Source organism: Symphodus melops (assembly GCF_947650265.1).
Source record: "Symphodus melops genome assembly, chromosome: 19".
Classification (NCBI taxonomy): Eukaryota; Metazoa; Chordata; class Actinopteri; order Labriformes; family Labridae; genus Symphodus; species Symphodus melops.
The window spans coordinates 18,665,415-18,684,569 of record NC_136709.1 but is presented as its reverse complement, the minus strand read 5'-3'; the positions used below and the strand labels follow the sequence as shown (position 1 = coordinate 18,684,569).

General features: G+C 40.4%; 4 protein-coding genes across 6 annotated transcripts in view; all 4 read right to left on the bottom strand.

Annotated features, from left to right (window-relative positions):
* Positions 1-298: 298 nt before the first annotated feature.
* On the bottom strand, positions 299-4,610 carry LOC306840636 (transformer-2 protein homolog alpha-like). 2 transcript variants are annotated; one of them, XM_079370061.1, is made up of 9 exons: positions 4,410-4,610; positions 3,836-3,877; positions 3,084-3,214; positions 2,740-2,899; positions 2,064-2,252; positions 1,832-1,947; positions 1,549-1,746; positions 1,247-1,317; positions 299-967 (listed from the first exon to the last, which is right to left on the bottom strand). In XM_079370061.1, exons 1-9 carry the CDS (start codon positions 4,443-4,445, stop codon positions 957-959), a joined length of 954 nt encoding a protein of 317 aa, XP_079226187.1. In that variant the 5' UTR covers positions 4,446-4,610; the 3' UTR covers positions 299-956. The 2 variants fall into 2 exon arrangements, with proteins under 2 accessions (XP_079226187.1, XP_079226188.1); XM_079370062.1 differs by lacking the exon at positions 3,836-3,877 and having other exon boundaries at positions 4,410-4,607.
* Positions 4,611-5,188: 578 nt separating this feature from the next.
* senp2 (SUMO specific peptidase 2) lies at positions 5,189-11,335 on the bottom strand. 2 transcript variants are annotated; one of them, XM_079370058.1, is made up of 17 exons: positions 10,975-11,335; positions 10,196-10,257; positions 9,991-10,103; positions 9,526-9,592; positions 9,331-9,412; positions 9,020-9,194; positions 8,602-8,708; positions 8,438-8,520; positions 8,297-8,345; positions 8,125-8,197; positions 7,872-8,027; positions 7,644-7,775; positions 6,775-6,999; positions 6,597-6,676; positions 6,397-6,481; positions 6,214-6,309; positions 5,189-6,119 (listed from the first exon to the last, which is right to left on the bottom strand). In XM_079370058.1, the coding sequence occupies exons 1-17, from the start codon at positions 11,145-11,147 to the stop codon at positions 6,057-6,059; spliced, it is 1,821 nt and encodes a 606-aa protein (XP_079226184.1). In that variant the 5' UTR covers positions 11,148-11,335; the 3' UTR covers positions 5,189-6,056. The 2 variants fall into 2 exon arrangements, with proteins under 2 accessions (XP_079226184.1, XP_079226185.1); XM_079370059.1 differs by having other exon boundaries at positions 7,872-8,024.
* Positions 11,336-12,298: 963 nt separating this feature from the next.
* LOC306840977 (uncharacterized protein) lies at positions 12,299-18,648 on the bottom strand. The gene is made up of 11 exons (XM_079370579.1): positions 18,343-18,648; positions 18,019-18,176; positions 17,673-17,802; positions 16,470-17,246; positions 16,203-16,370; positions 15,847-16,056; positions 15,398-15,624; positions 15,240-15,319; positions 15,004-15,145; positions 14,821-14,918; positions 12,299-12,890 (listed from the first exon to the last, which is right to left on the bottom strand). Exons 1-11 carry the CDS (start codon positions 18,430-18,432, stop codon positions 12,859-12,861), a joined length of 2,112 nt encoding a protein of 703 aa, XP_079226705.1. The 5' UTR covers positions 18,433-18,648; the 3' UTR covers positions 12,299-12,858.
* Positions 18,649-18,695: 47 nt separating this feature from the next.
* pcnt (pericentrin) overlaps positions 18,696-19,155 on the bottom strand; it is a gene marked incomplete at its 3' end in the record, with an annotated part of 30,358 nt that continues 29,898 nt past the window's right edge. The window contains exons 49-50 of the mRNA XM_079369285.1: positions 19,046-19,148; positions 18,696-18,889 (exon numbers count right to left, since the gene is read on the bottom strand). Of these exons, the coding sequence (XP_079225411.1) occupies positions 18,696-18,889; positions 19,046-19,148 (297 nt within the window). The remainder of the gene's footprint in view (positions 18,890-19,045; positions 19,149-19,155) is intronic.

Here is a 19,155-nt window from a genome sequence, read left to right as displayed (position 1 = left end):
TACATTTTTTAAACAGCCAAACATGTATATTCTATTAAACTTATATAAGTGTTCATGTTTGCAAAATAGTGAATTTTACTAAGATGTTCTTGTATTCATTTAGTTTATTTAAAGGGAACACATGCAGTGAACATTTCTTCATACGTAAAATACAAAATAGATTAACAGTCATACATTCAGATTTCTAGCCGATGCTAACTTGCAACCTGACTCTTGCTAGGCTTTTAGAATTAAAAACAGTTTTACTATACAGACATTATAAACACAATACAGTAAAATGAGGATTATATGCATGAAGTCCAAGCAGTAATTTCTTTATTTCTTTCATGGCAAAAGAAACACAGCAACAATAACAAAAACAAAGATATAATGCGAACACATTTTCAGTTGTTTGACGTGACTTTATGTTACAATACCTACAGCATTCCTGCCTTTAAAAACCGTAATGCAACACAATCTTTACAAAGACCTATAACGGAGCATGTAACCCAAGTCAATCAGTATTGCTTATTTACACAACACAAAAGAAAAAAAAGGTATTTTCCACCTGAAGAAAAAAAGAGAGAAAGAAATTAAAAACATCTTGATTCCAAACTAACTCCATAAAAACAGCAAGGTAAGAAATTGTAATTTAACACCGACAGAACCTCCTGCATATGTAAAAACAAATGTACAGAGCCGAGTTTGATTATCAACTTCAAACAGGTCGAGTAGAGTGAGCCCATTGAAAACTGTATGGCAAAATACAGAGGTTGTGATTCTTACTGCAATTTTGGTTGTGACAAATTCACTCACTGACATCGTGGTGCTCCGATAAACTTCAATTTTAGGACGATTTTCAGATCTTTCATACATAAACATCCCAATACTTCTACATATACCCAATCTGGAAAAATAAAAAGACAAAAAGACAAGCATCCAAGCCATAAGACCAAATATGTCATCTTCCTCTCTTCTCAGTAGTGACCTAAAGAAAAGGGGGGGGAGAAAATATGAGATACATTTAAAAAGGAATGAGCACCTTGTTTTTACACCTTTGGATGATGACTGACTGAACGTCACATAACGTGCAAATATGATCTATGTATGTTCAACGTCACAAAGCAATAATTTAATCCAATTTCCCCGTAGGAATTGATAATAAAGTACTTAAAAAAAAAAAAATAGACAATCTAAAATGTGTGAGCTTGATGGTAATTGATAAAATGAAATCAAATCTATTGGCTGAAACATGGTTAGGACATACGTGGTGAGTAGGTCCGTGAGCGTGATCTTGAACGGTATCCTCGGCTGTAGTAAGGAGATGGAGATCTGCGTCTGAAAGGAGAAAATTAAAAACACCTAAATTGAAGTTTTTTTTTTTTTAAGGTCTAATAAGATTCACCCATATCATTTTAAAACACTTGATCTGAAAAGAAATTGTGTAAAATTAATCTCGTAAGAAACTCAATTTGTTAACATGACATAGTACAGAACAAGGTTCCGACATTAAATCCATAATCTCTGCCCCTTAATGGTCAGAGACTCCTGAACAAAAAAGGAACAAACCTGTACGATCTGTAATCTCGTTCTTCGTAGCGATCATAGTCACGATCGTATCCTCTGTCATAGCCTCTGTCATAGCCCCTGTCGTAGTCCCTGGAGGTGCGACGGGATGAACCACCACTGCTGCTGCCACCACCACCTCCTCCACCACCACCGCCGCCGCCCCCGCCTCCACCACTGCTGCTGCCACCTCCACCACCGCTGTTAAAACGCACAGAGGGACGTTTTAGGAACATGCCACACTCGGTAGCTTCACAGAATGTGCCTCACTTCATCAGACACTCACTAGGTTGGACGGCCCATGTAGATTCCAGGAGTGGGAGTATGGGCACGTTTTGTAATTGAGAAATCCACTCGGATTCGCCGGCCATCAAGTTCCATCCCGTTGGCGCGCTCCTTGGCCTAAACACCATGACAAAACAGAAAGAAGATATTCTCAATCTATTCAGATTGTTTGCACATGCATGTACGTATATATTCTGTGTAATTGGTAGCCAACACTGTCTTATCCTTCTTACCTCCTTGGAGTCTTCACAGTTCTCAAAGTAGACAAAAGCAAAGCCCCTTGAGCGTCTTGACTGCTGGTCATACACGATGTTGACCTCGGCTAAGGGGCCGTATTTAGAGAAAACCTCCCTCAGATCTCTCTCAGTTGTGTACAGGCTCAGTCCAAAAACACCAATACAGTTGTTCGGGTCTGGGTTGGCCTAGGAGAGGGAAGACAAGACGAGAGGAGTTAAAGCCAACCATCTTTACAACAAATCCTGCAAATACACATTAAATCAGTAAATGTGAACTCAAATGTATTAAAAGACACTGCATCTATCAGGTTTTATTATGTTGATGTATGAACTACATGATTAATATGGTGATGTTGAAAATAAATAGTTTAGATAATTCACTTTATTTGTTCCCGGGTGACAATTCAATGATAACTTGATGTCTTCACAATTACTGATCATTTTGTACAAATAAAAGATGACCAATTATTTGTTTTTCCTTTGTTGCTGAAAACTCCATAATATTGGGCCATAGAAACATTTATCTGTGACCCTCAAAAATCTAAAGGCAATATAAACTGAAATCAATGAAGGTTCTGCGGATCAATATATAAAAAAATCCATTTGTTGAATTTTACATTCAGCGACTTTAAAAACACCACAAACAACAGGTAAAAAAGCACCAAATTTATACCCTGTTGCCGATGTGTCTGCGACGATTCGACATGGGAGAATGGCTATGGCTCCTACGCCGCCTGTACTCCCAGCTCCGAGATCGGCTTCTGGAACGGCGCCTGTGGGAACGGGAACGAGAGCGGGAGTAGTGCCTGCGGGAGCTTCGATGAGAACGGGACCTTGGAACAGATATAAACAGTCTGAGTATTTGACTTATTTTACACAAACTCAAGAAAAACTTTAGAGACTTATTTTTGAGCCACAAACCAATTCTGTGTGGTAAGCACTGCATCAAAGACTATACCTGGGTATCACTGTGATATGCTTTCTGTCATATGCACATGAATACAAAACCCATCATACCTAGACTTGGATCTGGACCGAGAGCGAGATCTGGACCTGGAACGTCGAGAGCCTTTGGAGCGTGCTGGAGAGCGGCTGGTGGATTTGGCAGAGCCCTGAGGGGACGCGCTCCTCGAGCCATGCCGCGAATCCTGAATGACAAGGCACTGAGATGAGCACCACTTTAAAGCTAAACACAGTGCCAAACAACAAAAAACTAAGGGCCAGCAGGTGAAAGCGCTTTCCCGCTACATGCTCCTTTCAGAAGGAGTTCACCACATCTTGGCCATTTTAAAAGATTTGACACTTAAATGGTTAAAAAAAACTGATTATATGAATATGACACATTGGAACAAACATTTTAAATTAAATATTAATTTAGCTTAAATCAGATTATATAGCACAAGGAAACCCTCAAAAAGGTATGGAGGGATTGACCAGTGATGTTTCATAAAAAGAGAGAAAAATAATCGTGCATGCTTAAAGAGAAAGAAACAGGATGAAATAACAAAGCAGACTGTTAGGAAATTACTCATACCCTGGTAAACTTCTGATCTTAACTTCATTACTTCTTTTACTTCATTACTTCAATACAACCCCTTCATTTCTTCTTTCTTCTTTTGACATTATGACTTCTTTTTTCCTCCTCTTCCCCCATTTATCATCTGCCAATACAACACTAGAAGTGGGGACAGATCTTGACCGCTTCTGTTCCGCATCCCACACATTTAGCATGCATCAACACCATCAGCTTCAAACATTAACAACTTCACATCTGAAACGTCTTCAGCCTTTTTCTTTCTTCCAACCTCAACCTTAACAAAGAACAAACAAGGGTGATAAGGCATGTTGGTTTCTGTGACAAAAAAAACAAAAAGATACAAAGAAAAAACAGCAAAAAAAACAGGAAATCTACATTGATCAGCTTAATACGCCTTTGTATATTAGCTTCACAAAGTTTAAATAGATAATATTGTAAAATGGGTTTATTAATAGATGATCGCCAAGACAATTTATTGTTATATAACATGACTGAATAATTATTGTAAAACATTAGCAGAAGAGTAAAAGCAGCATGGCGACGCTGGCACAACTCCCGCCTGAAAGCTTCGTAGGCCGAAAAGGCTACGGTATTATACTACAGCTTTAGTTAAATATTCAATAACAAAAACACTATAAAATGCTGTTTGGTCACCAGCGTTGCTATCTGCTATTCTTTAAAATTTAAGAGCAGTTCTAAAAATATGCACATACGTGACTGCAAGTTGGCTAGCTAGTTAGCTAATCGTAGGTAGCCTAACATGTTCGCGATGTTTTTTTCTCCTTAGCTCATCAATCACCACTCACCCTCTCCTCCTTGAAATCTTTCTCGTTGTCGCTCATATTACTGTAACGAGACAGCAAATTTGTAATAAAAAACGACAACACAAAACGGTGGCCCTGGCTCTAATGGCGGATTTGAGTGGCAACGCGAACCGGTTGGATCTGCAGGAGCTAATTCAGCTAACGGGGGTCGACGTTCTTCTGCTCCGTCCGTCGTTATCGTGTTCTCGCGAGACTTTTCATAATACTAGCGTTAAGTTCAAACACATGCGTAAACAGTAATATTTACAGCCTATGGGGCAAACCTAAATATCTACAATTTATGGTGCAAACTGCTAACTAAAAAGTACGCCAGGCACTGTGTTACTTGTATTAACACATTTTGAATGAGTCCATCAAAAATTATATTTTTTCGTTTCCCCGTATTAATAAAAAAGGCAACTGCAGTAATACTGCTCACTTTTAAGGTGCAATTACAGTAAAGCTACAATAATACAGTTAAAGGTGGCATTTAATAGTACATTATGAATATTTCGCAAGTATCCAAATTGGAGGATCAGCCAATACTTAAGTGACATAAGGTATTCCCCTTGTTTCTTGAAACAATGGTGCAACTATAATGGTGTTATCCCTTCGTTGATATCCGGTATTCATGTTTCTTGTGGATTTTTTTTTTTTACAAGGACCCATGTGTCGAAAATATACTAGATATTAAAAGTATAATGCTGCAGTCTGACAGTTCTTAACTTAAGTAGAAGCACTAATGATATCTGTGAATAGTAAAAACTGCATGAGTCATTAAATATGCTCAAGTCGAGCTGAAAAACAAACAAACATTTATTACATCGTAAGGACAAAAAAAATAATCACATTTTTAAAGCATGAAATCAAACATGCATATTGGTACAGTAGTTTGCGATGCAGTATACTAGACTATAAGTTAGTGAAATGCAATATGCTCATGAGAAAAAAAGATTCACAGACCTAACAGCGCCTTATGTTACATATGGAGAGACATTTATTCATGTTCCACTCATGGAGGACAAACAGCTTAGTCACACACTTCCATTTTCTCATCCAATCAAGTCATAAATAATATCGAAAGACAGGCACATCACAAACACTCAAACATGCATTTTTGTTTCCTAAAGGGACTTAAAGAGAGGTATTTTAATTGTAATTGTTTGAGATGAGTCAAATAAAAAAAAACTAAACAAAAAAAAACATCCCTATGACTATCTTACAAATCAAATTCTGAATCAAAGCCTCTCAGACTTCACTTTGAGTTGTAAATCCCCCAAGAATACAACAGCTTGCTCTATTTTAGGCTACTTGTCAAACAGCTGAAGGCACTTTAGGCTGAACTTCAAACAGAGAAAATAAACAATCAAAAGGTCAATAAAAAAAAGTCTTAGTCAGTAAGTGCCAATGCTTGTTTAAGACATACAGTTCTTACATCTTGATAACGTCTCTAATTACAACTCAGAGATTACAAAATGTGAATGCGTTCCTGACAGGAAACTCTTAAGACTAATGCTGGATTTTTCCAGACCAGAGCGGCTAGACTGGATCAGATTAGAGTCAGTAAAGTCCAGTTCTTTGGCCCATTCATTTCTGAGTCTTCACCATGTATACAGTCCCTCCCACTGTGAAAGTTTCTGTTGTGATCGTCTACAGCAGCTTGTGATTGATGATTTCCCAAATCATTAACTTCCTGAAGAGAGGCATGTGGCACTGGAAAAAAAAGGTTAATGTTACAAACAATATCAAAGTGCTGAGAAATACAATTAAAAGGTTTTACTTTGTGACAGTGAATACAAGTATATACCTGTTTAAAGTCAAAAGGTCTTCCTTTTGAGATATAGTCGGCATATTTACAGGCAAACACACCACAGTCGCTGCCATTTCTCTGCTGAGGAATCTCCTTTAGGAGGGCAAGAAAAGTAGAAAACAAATCTTACTCGCTGAAAACTAAAGAAAGGTAGACATCACTTATCTCGGCTTAACTTACAGTGGCCCTCAAGCTGTCAACAGTCCATTTGGCGCTGTCCAGCTCTCTGCCTTTCTTTGCTTTGTGTTCCTCTTTAAGATAGACTCTGAAACATGAGCACAACAATGCAGTTTAATATGCAAAACGTTAGTGAAATATAGGGGAAAGGCTTTTAAAATGCTCAGATAACCAGGGGAATGAGCAGGCTAATGAAGACTCACAGTAAAAGACTACAGATGTCATCGTGTCTCTGGCCCATCGAGTCATAAGACTTTACTGTCTTTGACTTCAGATCAATCACCTTGAAGGAGGATGTAATCAGAAAGTTATTGATATTTTTTAAAAACACACATTTTGGGAGATTTGGAGTGCATGGTCATTGTGTTTGTTGTGACTCACAGCTAAAGCCCAGTGGACGCCCAGGTGCAGAGGGACCAGGATGAGGTCATAGAGGAAAAGGTCGACAGCTTTGGTCCAGCGCTTCACTGCCGCGTGTCCACCTGTCTGCCCGCCTCCTCCGCCACACAGCTTTGGGAAGAAGAAGGTGCTGAAGGTGTAGACTTTTAATCCGGCGGCTTCTTCACCGCACCGTTCCATGACCAGGGAGAAGTAGAAATTGATCACCTTTTTTCCCCAGAGGAAACAGAAGAACAATAAAAACGGGGTTTCAATTAAGTTGTCTGTGTTGTTTTTCATTAAGGAAATGGGAGTGGCAATTCAACCTTAAATACACTAAAACATATAACAAACGTAAATAAAGCATCATTGTATATAATAATAATTAAGATTGAGAATTTCCTTTTATTACACTCTAAACAGCCACTTATGCACCAATAATAATAATAAGAATGTTCGCTGAATGTTCAGTGAGCATAAAGCCACACATCGCACTTAAATTGCTTATTATTTGAAATGTCAACACCACAGACAGATATTATGAAATGTGTGATGGAAGAGAACTTCCATCAAAAAATAAAGACTTCAAGCTCACTAAAACAAGTAAATAACATTAAGGGTCCTTGTGGAGTAACAACAGTAAACTAGTAAACCCCAAAGCTCATTGAAGGCCTTCATCCCTTGAAATGCAACAAAATCATTTCAAAAAATGTTTTAGAAAAAGCTGCTTTTTTGTTGACCACGTCTGTAGTAAAATGCATTTTATTTACGTGAATGACTGTTATGTCAAAACAGAAATTAAATATGGTTTCTACGCGTCTAAATTGTCTTCTAAATATATCTATTAATTAGAAGCGTCTTCACATCCATACCTCATCGTTCAGCCAGCCGCCTTCCTGCAGCGTGGCCAAGTCTCTCTGCGTTATGCGGAGTTTGAAAGCCGCACTTAAAACAAGGTTGGGATCACTCTGAGCAAGAGCACAGCTCACCTCAGCTGCCATTTCCTGCACGGAAAGACAATACACACACACACACAAATTAAAATGAACTGCATCCACGCTCTCTTCAGTATGAGTACACCGAACTCCCGACCCTCTCACCTTTGTCAGCCGAGGTATGTCCTCATCAGCGTGCCTGGCGTGTGATATGTGTGAGGTGTGCGTCTCTGGAACGCTGGTTGCAGGAGTTTCTCTGTCCACGAGATTGAGGCGGGTAGCGACTTCTGTAGAAAGGTCCAGCTCTGCTGTTGGTTTCTGCTGCAACAGGGTTCGATGTTATAGATATGTTTGAGTTTCAGATCAGAATTATAACTTAACGATGAACATTGTCGAGATAAACAAGGGAAATGACTACCTTTGTGTATCTTACAGGCTGTGTGTCCTCAAAGGCTCGACTGAAGGTTTTACTAAAGGTCAAACTAGTGCGTCTGAAGACGAAGTAACAAAAAGGTTGCAAGATCAGCCAAAATGATCATTATACACACAAATCACAACCAGATACATGTATACAGACATCCTTCACTTGCCTGTCTTTTATTGCAGGTGAATTCCTCCATGAAAACACACTCGGGGCAGCTGTGCAAAGAGAAGACAACACACTAAAATAAGAGCATCCCTGAAAACAGCTCTTTCAGATACTGTGAGTGTCTTAATTACTGCCATCTTACTCGTGTATCCCGGGTTCCTGGGCACTGGATTAATAACTTTTCCTGGAGCGCCAGTTTTGGGATCACTCTGCAACAGTGTTGCACTGGGAGCAACAAGAGAAAAAGTATTAAAGAGGGCTGCTCAAACAAAGCGTGATGAAATGAATGATGTGGGCCTCACTCACTCTTGTGGTTTTGCCTGGTTAAAAGGTAGAGGTTGGCTTTTGCTGTATTTCTCTGTTACCATCTCCAGCAGACGCCTGTAGTGCTCCTTGTCATTCTGCTTTATGGTCTGAAGTGAAAAACAAAAAAAATGGCCACTGAAGCAGAGAGCATAACAAGTTGTGGATTCTCTTTATAATATAACATAACGTGCTCTACAGGCTGAGAGTGGTAAACGGTCCCAGCTGACTGATTTACTGTTTGCTGTACAAGTATTCAAAACAAGAACAAGGATTGCAGCATCCAATCCAACGTTCTGTCTGAGGTCATTAAGAATCACGACTACCTCGTGTAGTTAGTCTACAGTTAAGTTTATTTTTACAGTGCGAACCTGTTCAGAATGTGTTTGAGAGATAAGAGACAACAGGTTGAATATGTTACCTCTTCTACGGTGAGACTGGGCTTGTAGCAGCGTTGGTGTCCAAAGCCATTGCAGACTGGGTCGGGGTTAGCAGTTCCCACCCTAAGAGCCGATCTGGAGGGCAGCAGCTGGAGGGAGCCCCTCCTCTCCCGGTCCATTCCCCTGTCGGGGAGCCCTACAGACAGGCCGGCTCCACTGGATTTGGAAAGATTATGTACATTAGGGGGTGTCGATTTTTAAATATTGATTCTGGAGGTTAGGCGGTACAAATCTTTATTTTATTTTTTTATGAAATTAAGAAGTAAAGATAATGGCATCAAGAAGAACATGCCTGTATTTCCTCATTAAAGGAGGCAAGGAGCTCTGAAAGGGATTCTTCCCATCCTTCTCGTTTACTCCGGCCACTGGTTTATCTGTAGAGAAAAGAACTTAAAAATCAACCAAGAGACAAAGAAAGCACAGAACTGAAGAACACAGAAAAGGAAGTCATTGATGGATCACTGCATTGAAAGCTCGGCCCACTTACTCATTCTCCACTCAGAACTGTTCAGCCATGAGGTGTGGAGCTCATCTATCCCCATCAAAGTGATGGGCTGGAAATGCAAGAAATGACAAATGAATTAAAATCATACGTGTAACTCCAGAGAATATACAAAAACAAAGCTGTGTGGGAAAGTGTAAGTGACTAAGCTCACACACTGAAGCATGTGTTCAGCCTACAAAAGGGAGAACTCCAAACAGTGTCTCAGTTATTTTTAGTAAAACCTAACTTAGCCAAAACTTTAGCAATTTTTTCTGTAGATGTATTCAACGATAAGCAAACTACCTTTGAGTAGGCGGGTCTTTACAATAGTCAGATTTATGTGAAGAAGTATTTACATGTCAAGTCAGAGCATTGTCATTAACTATATTTGATGTATACATTATGCTGTAATTTCCCTGAATCACACTTCAGATGCACGTGTGTTTTGCTGGAAGTTAAAGTACAAACCTGTGTTTCTTCATACTGTCTGGGCTTCTCACAACTGGTGATCAGCGGCTTTCTTAGCTTGAGCAGACCTGCTACCCCGGCCACTGTCTTCTTCACAAAGCTAATAACTACATCTGACGCAGAGGAAACCACAACATCAGAAACAATTCTCCTTTGTGCAGGATGATCTGTTAGATCGGTTTTGTTTTTTTGTTAATGAACAAACCTCGTCTGCGCCTCTTCACCTCCACTGGGTCCCTCTGGCACACACCGTCCGCAACATCAACACTGTGACAGGAGAAATGTGGTTTGAGCTGAAGGATACAAGCCGCATCAGATATCACAGTTTTCATGACTTCTTTTTATTTAAAGGCTTATTTGAATAGGGACAGAAAAAAACTACAGTCATCTGATGTATGCATCATAGTGTTTTTAGCACATGACACTTGTCCCTCGTCAACAATAACATTAAAGATGAATTAATTCATTGAAGTCAATGCTTTACATACTATCACAACAAAAACTGGACGTAGAAAAACGATGAAGGCTTTTAAAGTATAAGTGTTAAATTAGTCTACATTCATATGGACTAGTTGGGTTATAAAAGGATTAATTTATGTACGGTGGGAGAATAAAACAAAACATAAAATAAAATAATGAAATAAAAACACATGAAACCAAACTAGTAAAGACAAATGATTGTTTACATGTAAAGAGTTTGGCATTCACATTTTCTAAATTGATAGCCAACAGATAAACAGCCAGTTTAGCAGCAAGGAAACTTTATTTAAATTGTATTATGTAGAACCAAAAATGCTGCGAACACAAACATAGCTATATTTTTATTGCTGCTAATCCGCACAGGTGGGCTATTTAACGAAAGTAACTGTCGAGTTTAAGCGTATATAACCTCATCATATTAGCATAGTCTTACGGGTAAAACCGTGTACAGCTAATTCAGCTAAAACAAGTCAAAACAAACATTAGAAAGCTTTAATGTCTAACCTCTGGTAATTCCGTTTGGCCGGTCTGCCGTGGCTCTCCGCTCCCGTTTTAACGGCTGGTCGCGTGGTCACTTCCTCGCCTCCAACGTTTCCTTTCCCGGGCCACTCGGAGGGGTTCTGCCCCGAAACGGTCTCAAACAGCGACGAGATTCCGTCAACTATCCATCCATACATCCCAGACAAGTACAAGTAAATGGTACCGGGGTGTTGTACGCGGTCCAGGGCTATTTCACGACCGGTTAGATGTCGAACAAAAAAAAAAGAAAACGACCTACGACACAGAGAGAGCGCAGCCTTGTCTGTGTTGACTTAGCTTACCGTTAGCAGCAGCGCTGGAATACGAGAGGACGTGCGTCATTAGGGTCAATCAGCGTTGACGTGCGTTGGTTTTGTGCATCCGCTACAAAATGGACGGGCGGAGTTTTCCACAAAATAGACCAAATGAAACCAAGGAGTTCTCGAACGATCCGAAGCGGCGCCTCGAGGAAGTTACAATCAAACGCAAAGTCTTGAACGAGGAGAGCGTCAGACGCAAAACAGAAGCTTTGCTGCTGCGCGGCTCACATGTCACTTCTGTTACATAATATTAATAACAATAAACATCCCAGGAACTACATCTGTGCCTCTCAAGAAGACAGACACGATGTTAAAGGAAAATTAAATGTAAAAAAAAAAAGTAAATTAAAAGGTTATTTTATAATTCCACATTTTATTTATCTGACGCTTTTACTCAAAGCGACGTACATCAGAGAGTCAGCACAACAATATGTGTTGTATCAACATTTATTTTATTTAAATATATTTTTCAGAACAAATTTTTTTCCTTTTTCCATCAGATTCAGAGGACCTCATTGTTGGATAGTTTACGCATTAATATTATAACCAGCACCAACTTCAACTCATTTAAAAAATGAAACCATTTCCTGCTTGGCCATTTAAGCATTACACCATAATCATTCTTTGCCATAAGGGATTTTTTTTTTTTACTTTTATCATATGTAGTAAATATAATATAAATAGTGATGTCAATAAAGGTTAGGTGAACTCTTTGACTTAATGCATAAAATGTCCCTTTCATGGTCACCTCATTCACTTGGCCATAGATGGGATAATAGTCATTATAAAATTCACTAAAAAGGGAAATAAGCAAAAATCTAAGTCATCAGGAGTCACTTTATGCTCGCAGAATATCAGTCAGAACAGAGTGATATTGCCATTAAGGAAAAGTCTTTACTTTAATAAATAGAAGAAAAAGTGAGTGAGAGGGTCAAAAATGTCCCACATTTCATCTCTGTTAAGGTTAAAGAAAGAGTACACATTCAACATTCAAATATGGTTTGTCTTTTACTTGCATTGTGAAAAAGTGACAGATACTCTACACATTTAAGATTACGAGCTGCCATGAATAAACAGTCAGTTAAACTTGTACATACACATTAAAAATATTTATCAACTTTATGTAAGAAACATTGAAAATACAAACAACATAACTTTAACCTTTATGCAGTCACTAAATATATTCATCAATGAATTACAGATAGAACCAGTGCAAATTAGGACACGTGCAATGGACATCATTTGTATTTACATAGCACAAAAGGGTATAAAATATTCTTAGAAAAATATCTGAAGTATTTAAAGTATGAAAAACATTTGCTCTTCCACATATAAAGGGTTTCCTTCAGAATACTTCAGTACAGAGAATAGAAAAGATACAGTAGTAAAATAATTTATGTACCTTAAAAAAAAAAAAGATGGAAATTCAAGACGCTTGACACATCTAAGAAATTTAAATTAGCATCACTAAAATGTCTACATGGATTTAAGGCATGGACAGTGTTGGACACTATATAGATGGGAGACATTCATCTTTTCAGTTGTTCAATTACTTTGGGTCAGTCTGGAGAACCGATGAACCTGATGAGACAAAAACAAAACGAAAAGGTGAATTTTCTAATTTTTTAAACCGGATAGAAACCAATACCTAAATTTGAATTAAACTACAAAGACATTGGTGATGGTCTTATATTTAGAGGCACTTAGGAATTTCCATTAGAGCCTTTTTTTTTTTTTTTTAAAATCAAAACTGTCAAACAATAGATTTGCCATCAGAAATTTGAATGGTGACAGAATTCATATATTTTTTTTTAGGTGCATTTCTGCTCCTCCACTGAAATACGCCTGATCACTGTTACTCAATTAACAGTAAATACTGAAGAGACACATCAACAAAACTTCCTTTTTCATCAGATAAAGTATTTACTTTTAGAAAACAATACATTTAAAACGCTCCTGCATTTAAAAAAAAGGGACACACACACGCACACAAGTCCATGGTCATCCAGTACACCAGACACACTTTGTCTTTGGTGATCTTGCAGGTTGTTAAGGAGATATGTTTTTCTATCTTCACGGCTGACAAGTTCACTGATTTGTTGATATGTGCCAGTTCATCTAAAAGTAATGCCAACAATTTAATCAAAGCAGTCGACAGACCTTTTATTCCAATTCTAAAATACTTCTACCATGAACACAGCTCTGAAGTTTAAGCCTGTATGAGCTTTATATAATCCATTAGAGTGAATACGGTAAATTAGAATTAATAGCTTCAATCAGACACTGAAAGATTAAACCAAGTGTGACACTTTGAAATGACTGCATGCTTAATCTGTGAACGTCTTTTTAAACGAGCCTACGTAGCGTGTACATTCCAATCCAGAGATTGCCACTTCCACTTGAGTGCACCCTGTGACCCAGTACCCGTCCTACAGTAAGAAATGACTTGTGCTGCTTTATTGGTGGAGTGAGTCGGTTACACTCACCTGGACCATTCAGGTAAACGGGCGACAAGCAGCTCAGGTACAGCTAAGTCCTATTCTCCTGCAGCCAGCGCTGCCGATAACCAATCATATGAGGGGAACAGGCTGACTGTATCCTCCTTTCCTCTTTAGGGGGTGGGGCTAAATGAGTCTCGCTTACTATGTTGGGAGATGACAGAGCACACAGTTTTTATGGGAGTAATATCACACTGTTTATTACGGCTGAGAGTCAACACAAGAAAGGTTTTTATTGAGTGTACTGAACTCTCTTCAGATTTTTCTGTTTTGATTTCTCAGATACTGGGGATAAGGCTTCCTTAAAAAAAAAAAAATAAGTGACTAATCTTAGTGACATGCAACTAACTAATGCTGTGATCAGACTAAACTACACATTTGTCTTGATAGTGTGCATTAAAAAAATAGTCGTTTGTGCCCTGACTCTGCTGAGTGCAGTCTCACCCTACCTACAGCACAAAGAAGCATGTTTTTGTCAGAGAATACGTTTTATAAATTAAATTGAATCTGGAAACCTTCACAATTTTTTTGGCAGTGAAGCTGTGTTCTTTCATCCTTTCCACTCTATTAATGATGGTGTGCGTGTGTAGCGGGTGATGTCATACCCACATGATGATTTCCATTCGTGTTCACTTTGCCATTCTTTAAAGCCGTTCACAGAAAGATTGTTTTTACTCTCAGGGGGAAATGTCAGAACATTTGATGGAAGTTGACAGATTATGGCCAGATCCGATTGATTTTTTTGGCGAACACAAGAAGCTGGATACACACACTGGGAGGTTGTTGTTGTTTTTTCTTTTTATTACTTTTTGGGTTGCTTAACTTATGTAGCTTTTAATGTGACTGAACAAATCAAATATTAACTGAAAAGTTGTAGTTTGCAGTTTTAAATGGAGTACAGGCATTTAAAAATAATCCATTTCTTCAATCTCAGTGTTTCTATTGTGCATCAACAGTACAACAAAAAAAAACACCTTTGTGAATCCCACTCCATATTTGTTAAAGCTGCTCACCTGGCTTTGTTCCAAGCAACCGTTCCTGGACTCTCTCTAGATGGTGGATATACGTTGATCCTGAAAGCCCAGAGGCCAGACTGGTGCTCGAGTACGACCTAAGGTAAGGAGAATATTTTAGATTGTATGGAGGAACACTTGAATACTCCAGTTGGTAAGTCTTTGCTGAAGATGAGCTCTGACCTGTTGTGTAACCTGAAGGGTGATTTGATGGGTGGGACGAGGGCCGACATGGTGTCTCTGTGGACGGTACTGCTGTCTCTGTTTGGTGGCGAGTCAGAAATCTGTCTGTGGTGTTGTTGCCTCAGAACTTCAGCTTTAGGCCCTGTGAGAGACACTGAGCTTTAAAATACATCCAATCATGCTGTAGACAAAGAGTCAAGTGATGCATGTTTTTGGGATGCGTTATCTGAGCTGACCTGAGGCATGCCCATTAACAATCCCTGATGTAGATAATCTTCTGATCGCTCTGTTCCACTTCCTGGTCAGGAACTTCATCCTGAAATTAAAGTGTTCAAGTATTTTTCTCATGCGAGTGTGAAAGAATAATCAATGTTTAAATCTCGGTACAGCCTACCTGGAGACAGCTATGACCACTTGTACAGCAGCTCTGAAACGCCCGAGGGGTCTGCGCTGGGAGGAGAGGGGGGGTGATGGCCGAGCGCCCATGTTAGCGATTAGACACAGTGTGGCTTGCTCACACTCCTTGAAACCTCCCAACAGCAGCAGCAGGTAACGCTTCTGGTACACCAGAGCTTTCCTGAAGCTCTCAGCGCGCAGGTAACGCTCGTACAAACGCTGCACCTGCAGACCAATAGAAATGTTGTTTATTTCAAATCAGTAGTGATGCAAGTTTCTTTTGCTCATGTCTTTACAATTTCAGTAAACATAACGTTATAACCTGCCTGAATGTACTTTAGTAAAACTTTTGAGAAACAATTTTAGGAAGGCGGTCCTAAAACAGGAAAATCATGACCCAAATTATCTCCAAACAGATGTATCTTTGACCTTGCGTTGCTTACTGACCTTGCCGTTGCTGGTCACATCATTCAAAGGCCTGTTTTCAGTTTCTGTCGTGACCTTGGCGAGCTCATTCTCTGTGCGCCGCAGCTCTCTCTCCAGGCAGGCGAGTCTGTGTTTGAGTGTCGCTCTCTCCTGACTGAGCGATGTCACACGCTCAGTCAGCTCCAGGTTCTCCTCCAACAACCTTTCCAGCATTTGAGGTGATGAAGGCGACTACGAGGAAAATAAAAATACACCGTTTTACAACACTTCAGAGGTTGTCGCAATACACCAGGATCAAAGAAGAGAGGGGTTCTGCTTTCACTGCATCCTCATATCTGTAACCTATATGTCTCTGGGCGGAATAAGTCCTCGTGTACCTGCTTGTTTGGTTGCGTGCTGCATTTCTGGAAGTTGCTCTGCCCTGTTGTTCGCCCAGACAGCCTCTGAGCAGCCATCTCTCTCTCCTCTCTTTGCAGCTCTTCCAAAGTGTGCTGTAGCTCCTGCATGCGCTGCTGGTCCTGTTGCCTCAACAACTCCAGCTCACACTGAAATCAGACATGTTTATAAGGAAGTGTGTTTGATTGCATCCTTAAATATATCTTAAGCTAGATCAAATTATTGAGAACCATGACGAGAGTAAGTACCAGTTTGCTATTGGTCCTCTCCTGTCGTCTCTCCCTCTCCATCTGCTCCTGCCTTTCCTTCCTCCTCTCTCTCTCCCACTCCCTCTCTTTGTCCTTCAGCATTCGCAGTCTCTCCTTCAGCTCACCCAGCTCCACCCCTTGGCGTCTAGTCTGCTCCCGCTCCGCTTCTAAAGCACGACAGGCTTCCTGTTTCTGATCTCTCAAGGTGTCATTCGCGACACGCTGTCGGGTGGCGGCCTCCTGCTCCTTCTGCAGCTCCTCCCTCCTCGACTTGTCCTCTTCCCATCTCCTCCTGCTCTGCAGCAGCTCGGACCTCAGTTTGTCCGTCACGGCAGCCAGCTCCTCCCCCTGCCTGCGCTCCTGCTCAAGCTGGGAGCGCAAGTCAGAGATGAACTTCCTGTCTCTGGCTTCATCGGCCTCGTGTCTGCGGTGGAGTTCGTCCACTTGCCTTGAGCAGCGGCCTCGCTCTTCATCCAGCTTCATGTGAGCGTCTGAGAGCTTAGAGATAACTTCTGCGAGGCGAGACTCTGCTTCGGCCCGCAGGCGTTCAAGGCGAGTCTTTTCTTGCAGGTTCAGCTTTTGTTGGCGAGCAGAACTTTGCCGTTCATCTTCGAGCTCCTTCTGGGTGTCGTCGAGGCGTTTCTCCAGCAGCACACTTCGAGACTGTTCAATCTGAAGCTCCTTCCTGAGGTTGCTGCAGGCCACCTTCTCCTGGTCCACCTGACCCTTCAAAGTCATGACCTCAGACCTCTGCTGCTCAGAGGATACTTTTGCAGCCTGGAGGAGGAAGAGAGGGGTCATCTTTCACATTTTAAAAAGGGCCAGCACTCTTTGAATTCTTCACATTGTATCATATTTAAAACATGGTGGAAACTCTGTAGAAGAAGTTTGTTTCTCTTTAATACAGTTCTATTTTACCCTAAACAACGCTTCTTTAACGTGAATTAAACTCCACTCCTTTGCCTTAATGTTCACATTAAAATGTATCAGCCTTCCAAATAAGCCATCGGTTATAGGAGTTTGACATTTTCCATGATATAGAAGGAGTAGAATAAATGCACTTATGTTTACTAAAGGAAAATTCTGAGCAGGAGAATTGTAATTGTGACAACTGTTGGATTTTGTGCTATTTTGAATAAACCTGACCTACAATATCCATCAGGTTCACTTTTGACAGGATGTTTAGTGCGTTTATCATCTTACCTCTCTCCTTTCCTCCTCCTCTCTGTCCTTATGGAGACTCACATTTCTCTCCTGCTTCAGCTGTTGTTGAAGCTCTTGCATTCGGCTCTGCTCCCTCCTTAGGGCTTCCTCTCCTTCATCAATAGCCAGCCTGAAGGAAAGCACTTTCTTTTTTTAAATTGTGGTCATCACTTTGTGCAGTTTCAAGTATGAAGTAAGGCCCAAAAATATTTTTGCAAAAAATGAACTTTGAATAAGTTAAGATGTTTCCTCTTATGTTGTATATTCTTTTTATGTATTGATGCTGAATAAGCAGAACTTGAGTCAATGTTTTGTTAAGTGCTGATACTGGATTTGTGTCACATACCTGAGAGACTGTATTTTGTTCGTATGTTCTTGCTGAGTGTCAAGAGCACATTTCAGGTGTTTCTGGCTCGCCTCGAGCTCTGCCCTCAGTTGATATTCAACCTGTCCATCAGTGCAGAGCTGATCTCTCTGCCAGTCGCCTTCTCCCCTGAACTCAGGCTGAGGGAGAAAAGTGGCATGTGATGCTGATGTCTTCCAAGAATCATCAACCAAAATAGGAAACAATGTCCCTTAACTTTTAATCATACTTTATACAAATGCTTGGGATATGATAGTGTCCTGCCATTGAGCTAGTTTTCCTTTCAGTTAATGATTGTGCACATACTTGTGAGTGTCTCTGAGCCATCCGACAGAGCAGCTCCCTGAGAGCGATAACAGTCTCCTGCAGCGCCCTCTTCTCCTGCTGCCAGCTCATCGGAGGGTTGAAGGAGGATTTGTCTCGGTGGTCCAGGAGAGTGGAGCTCTCTTCAGTGTAGTGCTGTTGTGTCTGACTCAACGATAAAGCTGTCAGGTCTGAGACTTGAGGTTGATTGGAGGAAGTGGCCCGACGTTGGGACAGTGTGAGAATTCTGCAGCTTTCTTGATAGACTTTCGTCAAAAGAGCCTGCAGAAAGATGGAGGGAAAAAAAACTCAGTCAATTTAGCTTGACTCAAAGAAATACAATAACTAGCTTAGCTTCAAGTTGAACTTAAACCTGCCTGAAGTTCAGGTGACAACAGGTCATCACTGTAGCTCATACTGCCTGCTGCACTGTCTGTGTTAGCTGTGGGGTTAATTCCTCTGCAGCGGAGATACTCCACAAACTGAGCATCCAACCTTTCAGTCTGATCCAGCTCCACTCTCAGCCTCGCACCCAACTCTGAACTCACGTCTGAAACACCAAAGAGGAGGAAAAGGAAAAGTATAAAACACAAGCAGGAGCAATTCATTTTCTGATCAAAAACGACCATGCATGCACCAAACTGAAACACCATTGCACTAGAGACATTTAACTAGTAAATATTAATGTAAGTGTGCCGGTCCTTACTGCTGCCATATCCATCACTGGCCCATTCTGGAGCTGACAAGGAGGAGGTGGAGCCAAGTGGAGATGGAGGTGCCGTTAGGTCAAGTCCTTCCAATTCACGCACCTGAGAG

Coding starts and splice junctions, on each gene's coding strand:
- LOC306840636 (XM_079370061.1), bottom strand. CDS start 4,445: ATGAGCGACAACGAGAAAGATTTCAAGGAGGAGAGG. Junction 3,215..3,835: donor AGGCTGAAGACGTTTCAGAT/GTGAAGTTGTTA, acceptor CTTGTCATTCAG/GATTCGCGGCATGGCTCGAG. Junction 2,253..2,739: donor GCAGACACATCGGCAACAGG/GTATAAATTTGG, acceptor TCCCTCTCCTAG/GCCAACCCAGACCCGAACAA.
- senp2 (XM_079370058.1), bottom strand. CDS start 11,147: ATGTATGGATGGATAGTTGACGGAATCTCGTCGCTGTTTGAGACCGTT. Junction 8,709..9,019: donor CCAGTCTCACCGTAGAAGAG/GTAACATATTCA, acceptor TTTTCACTTCAG/ACCATAAAGCAGAATGACAA. Junction 7,000..7,643: donor GCGGCTGGCTGAACGATGAG/GTATGGATGTGA, acceptor TGGGGAAAAAAG/GTGATCAATTTCTACTTCTC.
- LOC306840977 (XM_079370579.1), bottom strand. CDS start 18,432: ATGAGCTGGCAGCAGGAGAAGAGGGCGCTGCAGGAGACTGTTATCGCT. Junction 16,371..16,469: donor AGAGGACCAATAGCAAACTG/GTACTTACTCTC, acceptor GTCTGATTTCAG/TGTGAGCTGGAGTTGTTGAG. Junction 14,919..15,003: donor CCCTTCAGGTTACACAACAG/GTCAGAGCTCAT, acceptor TCCTTACCTTAG/GTCGTACTCGAGCACCAGTC.